The following is a 12431-nucleotide window of genomic DNA, read 5'->3' as shown; positions in this document are numbered from 1 at the left end:
GGAACTCAGGAAAGCAAATGACAAATTATTCCAGGCTGTTCCCTCTTGTCACACGTGACAAAAGAAGTGGAAACGAGCTTTTCTGCTCCTCCCTCCACAAAACAAGAAAGTTGTACCAGGGCCATCAGATAGCCAAGCCACTTGCTGAAGGACTTAGGAAAGGTTTCAGCACAAAATGTAGCTGATCTTATTGTCATGTGCCATTTAGTGTATTGATCTTGACTTTTATACAATAAACTTAAAGTACACTGGGGTGCAATACACTTCCTTTTTGCCTGTATCTGGGGATGATGACCTTGAAAATCTCTGTGGTCTTCTTGATTTTGTAATTGTATTGTGCATAACTTCTTTTTCTTGGGTTTTATTCCTCTATCTCTCATTTTCATTACAATTATTATTAATAATGTTTACTATTATAATTAGTATTACAATCTCTTATTTTGTCTCAATTATTAAACTGTTCTTACCTCAACCCACAAGTTTCACTTTTATTCTGGTACTTCTCCCCACCTGAGAGTGAGTGAGTGGCTGTGTGGAACTTAGTTGCTGGCTGAGGGTAAACCATGGCATGCACACTTAATTTGCCTGAATTTCTGAGTTTGAGTTTCTGAGTCTGAATTTCTATGATACATAGAAACAGTGATATACACACATACAGAGTTATAAATGAAAAAGGAATCTCTTCAGATCCAAGCAGATACTTCATATTGGATAGGATTTAGTATGCTATCTCAAGCATGTAATTCTCAATAAGAAACCACTTTTGTCCTTAATTTCCAAATGAGGCAGCACTTTTAGGAGCAGAAGTACACGGCGTGAATTGCCAGATCCTCTCCAAAACAAGTATTTCAGCAGATAGAAGCAGCCCACATAACAGGATGCTTGGCTCTCACAGGCCAGATAACATCCTAGGAAACTCAGATTTTTTTCATGAAGAAATCAAAACATTCTAAAAGGGAAGTCAGACTTCAGCATTTATTTAAGGCTTCATGTTTGAAAATACTTTTTTGAGCTGTTTTTCTCAAGATGTTTATTTTTTCTTTATTTTGTCTTACTAAGTCTATTAATGGTTGTTTTTGTAGATCACCACATTTTGAAAAGGTTACTACATAAATTCCAGCTGGTCAACACTACAGCTCTTTCTGGGTAGCTATTCTGCTTTTGCAAGTCTCTAACATCAGATTTGGCTGAGAAGGGCATTTTTCTGTTCTCTACTGGTGGAGTCAAAAAGGTAAAGCACGGATGTTGCAAAAACAGAGATCAGACCCAAAGTGCTCCTCAGTTAGTCTGTGATAAAAATTATTACATTAAATATAAAAAAAATGGAGAAAAAAAAAAAAAAAGCCTTTTCTTTTACCTAATGTCACTTTCCCAGACTCGACTGTCATCCAAATCTTCAATAAACTTCTCCCCTTTCATCCAGTAGATTAAAGGACTGACGTCTCCACTATATCCAAAAAAAGCTCGGCAGGTTAGATTAGCAGAACCACCTGTTGCAAAGAATGTAAGAAAATATGTTTATTTCAAATTTAAAATCAGTTGCTTTTTAAAAACCAAAATATTCATAGAGCTCCTTGATTTCCAGCTGCTCTTGAAAGTTTCCAAGAGTATCTGCTTGTCTTAACACTAGGTTCAATACATTTTCTGAAAATAAATCCAATAAAAATGAAATAAAATTATAGGTAAAAACAGGATTTTTTTTTTTTCAATAAGTTTTCTGTTTGGTAAGGAAATCAGAGACTATTTCAAAAGGAGATAATTTTACAAAATATTTCCATATTTTCTCTGAAAAAGATAAAAGTTAGGTAAAATAGACATGCAATTACACCTGTGTTAGTTTGGCCTTGCAATGGTTTCTGCAAAGAGACTGGTATTCCTGTAGAGTTCCATTCCCAAGGGATATCTGGCAGAAACACGTGTGCTCTTTGCTAAACTACTTTAGCAGGGAAGTTTTAAACACTGACACTTGAAAAAAAGCACATGAGAACTAATTCTGAACATTGTAAGCCATAAGAATGGGAAGAGCCATTAGCAGAACATGCAGCAAGGAGCAGAAATTTCATATGTATGTACTGCATTACTTATTTAATCATTATAATGAGGATTTAAAAACCTAATATTCCTTTGATTATTTTCATTTCTGAATCTTACATTGTGTTTGTACCTCTTGGCTTTGGGCTTTCATCTTGAGCATGTACAGGGATCAAAATGGCACCTTGCATACATTTTGTGTGTTGGTAAGACTGGATAAAGCAACAGGACAGGCACAGAGCTAAAGAGCTCCCACTCACTGCTGTAAAGAGATTTGTTTCAACATGCACCAACTCTTCTAAACTGCCATGTGCATTCCTATAGTGGATAATTACACAGCAACTTAAGGAAGGTTGGGATTTAAGGTCTTTTCACTCCTGAAGAGAGTATATTCATGGAGTTTATTTTACTGCTGAGACTAAACTCATATTTTATTTACACTTTCAATCTTTTGATTTTTGGACTTAAAAGCTGACTGACCAAAATTCCTGGACAAAAAATAAGAAAAAAACATTGTTAGCACTACTTCATCTCTACCAAGGTGCCATAAATCCATCTGGGTTCAATGAATTTCCTCAGAAATACACTGTTTTGGGGCAGGACCTGGTCCGTCTCAAACATATGATATTCCAACATCTTATTTATTTTTAGCATGGAAACAAATGCAGAATTCTGTGTAACAAGAAGATGAATAATTATTAAATAAATGCCTTATTTATCTAAAATGATTTATCATCTTCTGTAAAGGTATCTGACTCCCCTGTCTGGCTTGAAGCCTCAAATTCATGCCATGAAAGGTGTGGAATCAAATGTTTGTGTTCAAAATGTGCAGCATCAAGCCAAGTACCTTCTCTGCTACTTTCACAATCTTTTTTGGAGCTTTAGGATCTCATTTCCTTTTAGTCATTTCAGGAAGGTTTGGTTGCTGCCAGATTTTTGCAAGCAATGCCTGCTAAGGAGACAGGAGTATCCCAGTACTTGAAAGTAGGATGGAGAGAAGGGCCTCATTCATAATCAAAAAGTATGAAATGGAATCTCTGAATAATGAGAAATTTTAATAATCTCACATATTCTACAGCAAAGTTGCCAAATGTAAAATGAGTATCTTCAATGAGAGGGCAAAAAGTCTCTTTCTAAAGACAAGCATAGCTCCTGTTTTCACACCCCAGGGAGTGATAGTCAGGACAGCTCCCCAGAAACTCAATTTCTCAATTTCTTCACAGCTCAAAAAGTGCCATTTAGAATCACTGGGGGAAAGATTTTTGCAATCTTGAAGCCATTTTCAGGGATTGAGAGGAGCATCGGGACACCACTTAATGTGGGTCAAGTTCATGAAAACCTGTAATGGAATGTGATAAATTTCTTGGTTCCTTGCCCAGGACATGCAAACCTGGTTTCTTAGAGCAGTTGCATTGCAGATATATACCAAGTGGAGGGGGGAGGGTTTAGTTGGTTTTTGTTTTGGGGTTTGCTTTTTTTTTGGTTTTGCATCATAATTATGATACTTGAACTTGTGAAAATATAAAACCTTAAAGGATTATGAATGTCTTGGCCACAGTGGAATCTATTCACTCTTGAAATGGGAGAAGGTACCTGCTCATTTAAAGCCAAAACAGGCTCCTGTGATAATTGGACCTGTGGCATTATCTACCAGACTTAGAGGGAAGAGTTCTACCTAATGCATCACTGCCACTTTTTGGGCTTTTTCCAGAGCTTTCCTACCAAGCCAAGGCCCTGTCAAAACTTTATAGCTTTTAAGAGCTGGCAAGATCACAGCTAGAGAGACTGTAACTTCTGGCTAACTTATCCATGATTCACAGAGATTAGACACCACAGGTGCTGAACCTTCAAAGCTCTCCAGGTTCCTGCAGCTAACAGGTACCCCATGAGAGATGATTTTTGCTCTGAGTGGGCTTCTGAGCCTTTTACAGATGAATATTATGAGCATAAATTTGTTCTTTAAAAATAAACATCTTCTGTTAAGGGCAAAAACTGTAAAAAAAAACAAAACAGAGTTTGTAATCTTAAGGCTGTTTTCCTTATTACATTCTTAAAGAAGTTTTCCCCCTCAATAAAGCATGCAAACATATCTTTAAGCATAGAATCTGAAGTTTCCATTCAACATGAAATAGTTGCAACTGAGAAATAAATTAGGAAGAATGTAACGCCACTTAGTAGTGCTGTGTTGATTGCAGTTACTCAGTGAAGGCCATTAGCATGCTGGGGCTTCAGCTATAAATTACCTGCACTGTCTGTCTTGACCAAACCTCACAATAAGCCAGTGGGAAGTTCATTAGCTGGCCATCAAGGAAGATTCAGTGATCAGTTAATGACCAACTGTGACCATTAATAAGGGGGTCTGGTACTCCAGAGCTCACAGCTTCTTGCAGAGGGCACAGTGCTCCCTTGGTGAAGAGGCTCCCAGCTGCAGGCACATGTAAACAGAGGCTGACTGAAGTGCAATGTTATGAATGGACAGAGTATTTTGGGAGCACACGTTGATCTCTACTCCAGAGCTGCTGTCATGAGAGCGAGTGTGTGCTGTAGGAGGGGCCACATTTTTCCCTAGAAGTGCACCTCTGAAGTGCATGGACAATCTGCTTTTAAAAGCCTCAGATTTGTAGAAAACATACAACATATAATAAATATTAGAGCTGCTTTGTTTCATCTTTAAGCTAAGGTATAAACAACCCAGCAATCAATTAATAGAAATCCCTCATGGTTAACCTTAGGCAACTGTTTGTCTCCATGTGTTTTCTGTACTGAAAAAAAGTAGAGAAGAGATCTGAAAGTCATAGAAGTTTCATGAATGGATATATAATGATTTCTATGCCATCAGTTTAAATTTTTCTGTAACTGCTGGATTACTACAGTTTACAGTCTATTTTTAAAGGATTTTAATTTCATGTTTTAAATTTACTAAATGTTTGCAATTAAATTACTGGGGAAATTAATCTATTTCTGGCCCTTAGCTGCAAGATGTAAATTCAAGTTAATTCCTGGGGAAACTGCTTTGTTTTGGTTTGGGTTTGTTTGTTGTGGTCTTTTGTTTCGTTTTGTAATTTTTGGATGGACCCTGGAAAAGTCCAAAGGCATCAGAATAGAATTATTAAATTAAACTTATAGTCTTGCTATTTTTATTGGCATCCCCTCAAAAAAAACCCCAAGAAAATCAAAACTCCCTAAAGAAAGGATGAAGAGAAAAATAACACTTGATTTGTCAGTATAATTATAAATTTTTTAACTCTGAAATAATGCAATAAAGACATGTAAGAGAACATGTAACAAGTAAATTCAACTGCATTTTTCTTCATCTCCTTATTTCTGAAGATGAATGTGCTCTTACAGTATTGAGCTTAAGTTTGTAAAAATTGGAATGTATAGCACTACATGTTCCTGCTGCTCATTGTGATAAAGTCACACTGTCAGCTCAAGCCAACTGGGTTCAAAATTAATTAGTCAAAAAGCTCTTTGCCATCCAAACTGAGGCCAGTTTTTGTTGCACAATAAGCTTCCAAGTAGAGCAGAATGCAAGACGGGACCACAACAAGGTGTGCTTCCTTGAAACCATCAAATCCCTTGAGCAGAACAACTCAGATTTTGTGTCCATTTTCACGAATTGTCAACATTTGGGACGTTTTGCACACTACTGCTATGGGAGCCTTGGCCCAGCAGAGGGCACTGTCTAACTTCAAAACATTATTTAAAAAAAAAAAGCAAAGTAAATTCCTAGTGTATAAGTTCTAATTAAAAACATAAGCCTGCTAAGAACGTGCTAGCTGTAATTAGAAAATCGTGAATGTTTTGTGGTTGGTGAAATTCCATCTTGTATGGTCAGTCGAAATTCCACTTTCACCATGACTCGTACAAGTTACTGTACAGCACCAGAGCACCTTCCTAACCTTTGATTTGACAGATTCTTCAGTGAAGGGCAACCATTTTTTTTGGCAGAAATTTTAATAATCAGACATGCTCTGCAACCTTTTTTTTAGAAGATCTCTCAAAGACATGTTATGGAAGTATTTGAGAACCATGCTCAACATTTAGTAATACTGAGGGCCAAAAGACTGAAAATGTTAAATGCACTGAAAAGTGGGACTTTCTTTTACTGTGCAGTATAAGCCATTTATACTACTTATGTACAGGAAATACCTAGGCAATACCTACACGCTTACAATTATGCCATTTATTTGTAATGTTAATGTCTCAAAATGAAATTATAAAAGGTCAAGACAGATGCAATCAAAATCTTGCACACAGGAATTAAATACTATTCTTTCCATTCGCATTTGAGAAAAAATACTGTCAAAATATCAGTCTTCCAAGTGGAGGGCTGTGAAAGCTGGTAACTTCCTAGGTGGGACAGATCAGCATTGACAGAAACAAGTCAATGACTCACTTGTTTTGCCAATGTTATCTGACAAGGCCAGTGGGCAGGTGAGTAGAAGCTGCTCTCATTTTCAGAGAAGTCTTGTGTCCTAAAACAATTCAACAGTTCTTGAAATCCTTTATGCAAATGTATTTAAGAAAAAAAACCCTAAAAACCAAATAAAAATGAGGTACCATATGGTTTTCAGCCATGTGACTTGATCATATGATCATCTACCCTTGATCCGTAAGGATTTTCTTAGAGCAGGATGAACTGGAGAGATTCCTCTGGATTCCTTCCTTGCATACACAAAGCACTACCTACTGCTATCTGCCCTCCAGTTTACATACATATTCTTGCCAAGATACCAAGATCTTTTACTCCCTTACTATATTGTAAATGTCTTGCTGCATGTTTCATATAGTAGGTGAGGACAAAAAAAAAAAAAAAGCAAAAAACCAAAGAAACAAAAAAAACCCCCAACAAAACAAAAAAACCCCAAACAAATAATTATTTTCTGAAATATAACCGCAACCTGGGAACTGCAAAATTCTAATCTCATCACTGAGTAGTAATTTTTTCAGGTTCTTGGCAAGCCATCAGGTCTTGCATCCATACAATTGTGGAGATACAATGTGTAAATTCCCTCTATTGTGAATTCAGTGATATTTACATATCACTGAATGTAAGTTTGTAAGATGTAAGTTTGAGAGGGTTGGGTATAATCATTCCACTAAGTGTTATCATGCAAGCATCATACAAAGTGCTGAATGTGATTACGCAGCTATAGTTCTTCATTTACAGGCCTGGCCATATTTTGCTGTGCTGCAGAGTGGAATTTTGATTGCATTGGAATCTAAAGCACAATTTGAATATGTCCTTCAGGCCACAACTGTGTAGACTTAGAGTACAGAGTACCATTCCTCCACAATAAAAAAACATCAGGAGAAGGTTGTCAAGACCAGAGAGAGATAGTACTTTTTGAACTTTTACTGAATTTGCAAATATCACTATTTAGGGGAGAGGTTAAACAAATCCCTTCCTTCAATTTCTGATTATTTTTTCTTAATTGGAAAGAAAAAAACAAAAGCCTAATTCTTGTTCATTAGATTTTTCTTTGTTCTTTTTACTAAGCAGATAGTCCTCATTCACCATAGAGCTAAACTCATTCACCTGTTCAGGGTTAGCCATTACCATATGAAAAGCCCTTTGCCTTCCAGGGCTTACATCTGCCGAATCACAGTTCAGCAGCAGGACACCTAAAGGAGGTGTATGTGTGTTCCTGCTAACAGGTTCCTGCAATCACTCCTAAGATATTGGAGTCTGCAATACTTTATAAGGTGCTGAACTGAAACATACATGGTAAAGTCTAAGACTAACCTATTGATGCCTTTTCCTGGTCTTAAAATCAGGAGTCAAACATGGTTAGAAGGGAAAAAGGGATTTTACCTCTGTATTTATTTTAAGCATCCTTAGGCGCACACCGCCAGGTCAAATGCACCTCAATTCACAGTGCAAAAGATCTGGTATAACATTATAGGTCTTACTAATTAACATATCTATCAAAGATTCCCCAATGAGAGGCTCAAATGAGCCCCCCTCCCCAAGGAGCCTCCCCCTGGATGGTTCTATCACAGTTTACAGAATGTGTTCTGGAGAGGACCTTGGTATCTAGGGCATTTTGATCCCTAGCTATGAAGCTTCTAAAATGTTTAGTCTCCCAGCTTGACAAACAAGTCCAAGAATGTAAGCCAAAAACCACCAAGAATACAGAAGTTGTAAAAAGGTATAAAAGGGGTATAAAAGAAAAGGCAAAAAATTATCATGGCATCACTTATGAATATTAACAATTTTTAGTGGGCTGATGCATAGCTTGTGAAGGAAAAGAAACCCAAATCCTTTCCGCTTTGAAGGGGCTCTTTCACAGCAGGACTGTCAGAGAGAGAGAGAGAGAGTCACTGAAGAAAGCAACCACCAGAGGAGACTGCAGAAAAAGAAGTGATGTATGGGACTTGGGGTTCAAAATGCCCAGAACATCTCTGAGGTACATAGATTGTCAAACTTGCCCTCATTTCACAAGAGGTAACAAAACCCCTCAACCAATAATCTTGATTTTCCTAACAGCAGGTATCTCCTCTTGATAAATAGTAATGTCAGGCTGATAAATTAGCTGTTCAGCAAGTATTTTTCGCTCCTTCCTCTTCAGAAGTAGAGGTTGGAGTGGGAGAAAACTATCACAAGCATAAAGCAAGTATTGCTAAAGAAAAGGAAAGCCACTGCAATTATTTTAGAGGCTTGATTTAACTTTTACTCTAGAAGCTCATATTTTCTACTTTTTTTTTTAGAAAATGCATTTATAAACACTTTTTTACTGTTCCCTCTCTGTGAGATCAAAAGATAATTTGTTTTTAAACAACTTAGCTGTTTTTAGATATAAGTCACAAGAAAATATCCTAGATAACAAAATATCTCCAATTGAAAGAAAAAAAAAAAGAGAAAGAGGGGGCTCTAAATGTCAAACTTCCCATGTTTGTTAGCTCTTACAGACTTGTGTCTTGGGAGCTTTAAATCTGTTCATATCATGCACAGCTCAATATTGTTCAGTGTTTTGTTTCTGGATTCTCTCTAAACCACACTGCCTTTGATTATGCTGTTGTGGTTTTTTGCATTTTAGTGATATTACATGGTAAAAAAACAAGCCTTAACTGACAGCTCAAAGTTCCCATTGCACAAAGGAGTCCATAAGGGCTCCCATAAGGGATCATATGGTCTCTTCCTGTGCCTGGAAAGACTCCCCAAGTCACACAGCTGGTGCTGCCACTGCCCCTCAGCAGTCGCTGATCTCCATAAAAGCCTCGTGTCTTTAGCTTTGTGAAGTCCTGCTCTGAGTCATACTTTGGAAAACTCCTAGAAAAGCAGAGAGGTTTCCTGTTTAAGGCCTTCACATTTCAGAGAGTTTATATTGCAAAAAAAAAAAAAAAAGAAAAAGTTTCAATGTATGTCTCTCTGGTAAAGAATACTGATAAAAAATGCAATTAAGACCTATAAGCTCCTGGCGTTCTGTAGGTGGCTCTGGGCCTCAAGAAACTACAAAGCTAGAATAGTTTCTTTACTAGTAAGAAAAGACAGTTTCAAGCCATTACAGCTCTCACTACGTATTTCTCCATCCTAAACAGAATCCAGAGCTAAAGCAGCAGCAGGTTCAAAGAGGGACTTCAATGGCTGTCTTGGTCAGAACACTCAGCTGTTGCTGAGGAACTACTTGAATAACTCACAATAGCCACTTTATTTTCTTTTGCTTATGAAAACTGTAGATATGATTGACTTTTCCTTTTTTTTTTTTCTTTTTTAACCTGAAGAGTGCTGTTTCAGCAGATAAAAGCATTCAAAACTTTTGCTGTTGAGGTTTTTTTATAAATCCTGTTTTCCTCTTCTTTCTGAACAGAATATAGTGGGTTTTCTTTGGTCTCTTGTGGGTGCTTGTCCATGTCAAAAAACTCTGCTCATAAATCATCACAACCAGTACCTTCTCCCAGTCTCCCTCTCAGGTGCACTGCACAACACTGTACAAAGAATAGCAGATGATGTTCTGGATTCTAGAAAATGATAAATAACATACTTATTTTCTCAAACTTCACAAACAACTTCATATGTCAGATCACACTTAAATGTAAATATCAACAGTCTTAAGGAACAGACATCAATTCAGGTTAAATACAAAATCAACTTCTTGTGGCTCTTTCAGCTCCTAACTGTTCATCCAGTTGATATTTTTGGACACAGAATTTAAGGAAGGGCATTGGAAAATGTTTTTTTACTGGAATGCCTCATAATAGCTGCTCTTTAACTGCTTTGGAAAGAGGGACTGCAGTGTTTGTACCATCATTAGGTAATTTGAGTGCATACATCCAATTCTCAGCTTTGGAGTCACGCATATATATTAAATAATAAGTTGTGGGTTTATTTTCCATTGGTCAGCCTGACTACTCTTTTCCTCTCTTTTCTCTTTCTTCATAAGCAAGTCTACCATGGACTGAGTAGGCTACAGGAAATTATTTGTGTAGGGAGGTATTCTGAAAAATGCTGTAGAGATAGGCTGCATATGGAAGATTTAAAAAAAAGAATAAATTAGAGCCTTTGAAAGTATCATGCACAGTGTCACCTACACCTGGGTTCATGCTAAGGAAACTGAGACTCCAACTTACAAACAGAAAATAATTAAACACTGTCATTCTCTGGTGGTCTTTCTCTTCAGCACACACTTGAAACACTAGCAGTTCTAAGATTTTAATGAATTAATCTGCTCTGTCCGATCAGATTATATGATGGAAAATGTCATTTAGAAAAGATCCAGACTAGTTTAGCAAATATTTGAATGGGGAAAACTACTGCTCCCATGAAGCACTGTGGCACAACAGGATAAATACAACTGAAATAAACCACATCTATTATGTAAATCAAAATACTTCAGTTTGGTTCTAAAATATATGACACCACTAGTCTGTTCAAATTTTCACCAGGAAAGCCATTAAGAACCACTGAAAATTGGAGCCCTGATGAACTGAACCTACTGATTATGAATAAAACAGATAAATAAAATCAACACCAACTTTCAGTTTTACTGCAGTAGAGCCTCTGATGCTAGAAAGGGATTTTATATTTATTCATACTAGGTTTTCTACATGAACAAAAGAATGAAAAAGAGTGATTTATATATATATATATATATATATATATATATATACCTAGTTTAAATGTGCTCCTACTTTAGACCATGGTGTTCCTACCTTATATCAAGAAGGTGCATTGCAATGGATAGAGAAAATACTAATTCTTAGCATAACCTCAGAAAAAGTTTGCCATTTAATTAAGTATCATATGGACTAGTATCTGTTTATATAATTTTAAAATCCTGGCACATCAAATGTTTCTATTGCATAAAAATGGAAATGCATGCTGTTCCTAAGAGCACTAGGCTTCCTGCTTTTACACAGTAGTCATTACATTATGTAGTCTTTCTATTTCTCTTGCATGTGTTAGTCCCCTGCTTTCCTAAGAAAACACTGAAACAAAATCCATTAGAACAAAACCCTCTCGTTCACAAAGATGAAAATGGAGAAACTCATTTGCTTCTCAGTGACAAATGTGCTGTACTCTTGGACCACACACATGCTGGAATATTCCACTGCTATTGATCAGCTTTCTTTCCACGTGAAAGGCAGACAGGCATTTTTTAGATTATACCTCAATATAATTGCAGATTGATAGACAATGCTTGGGGAAGGCAGCTGCACAAATGCCACCAATGGAATAAAAAAATCCAGCTAGCACTGCATAGGTGCTACCTGACTTTAAAGGAAAAAAGTTTAGAAATGGGGACAAGCTTGAATTTTTGATGCTGTACCCTGCTTTCTGACCTGTGGAGCAGAGGACCTGAGTCACAGGATTTCCCACAGGGAGAAAGATGTCTGGCCAAAGGCAGGATTCCTGCCACGCATTCCTGGGCCACACAGCTCCGAGCTCCAGGTCCTCGCTCTGTATGAAAGCTCCTTCTCTATGGCTGTGCCTGCCTACTGCTCCAACCCCTTGTGTAAAGGGGGGTGAAACCAGTCTCATTCTGGTTTTGACGTGGGTGAAGACCAGTGAACTTTATTCCCCTCTGCAGAGAGTAGCTATTCTTGAATCTCACAGGCCAGAGTGGGAGAGTTGTTCTTGTACTCCTAAATAACACCTGACCAAGGGCTGGCTTCATGTTGGCTGTCATTCTTTAGCAGGAAAATGACCTGGCCAGACTGAGAGTACTGTAGGAAAAAGCAGAGCCTGATGTCCCTGTATGTGTTTGAAGTAAGTGCAGTCCTGGGAATCATAAAATGTGATTCTCCCAAAACAACTTCCTTCTCAAGAACAATTAATCATCAAATTATTTTGGTTTCCTGCATATTTTTGTCAGGAGGAGATGTTCTTGAATACTGGAAAGTCTCAACAGCAGCAAGGCTGAAATGATTTATCTTCTTGCAGCAGCCATATGGGC

The 12431-nt window shown here is 37.3% G+C and overlaps 1 protein-coding gene across 3 annotated transcripts in view; it reads right to left on the bottom strand.

Moving 5' to 3' along the window:
• Positions 1-12431, bottom strand: part of IL1RAPL1 (interleukin 1 receptor accessory protein like 1) — a 705736-nt gene that overhangs the window by 34321 nt on the left and 658984 nt on the right. For all 3 annotated transcript variants that reach the window (XM_048288405.1, XM_048288412.1, XM_048288421.1), the window contains exon 7: positions 1358-1490. In XM_048288405.1, coding sequence (XP_048144362.1) covers positions 1358-1490 — 133 coding nt within the window. The remainder of the gene's footprint in view (positions 1-1357; positions 1491-12431) is intronic.

Source organism: Corvus hawaiiensis, chromosome 2 (assembly GCF_020740725.1).
Source record: "Corvus hawaiiensis isolate bCorHaw1 chromosome 2, bCorHaw1.pri.cur, whole genome shotgun sequence".
NCBI lineage: Eukaryota > Metazoa > Chordata > Aves > Passeriformes > Corvidae > Corvus > Corvus hawaiiensis.
This window is presented reverse-complemented; position numbering and strand designations above follow the sequence as displayed.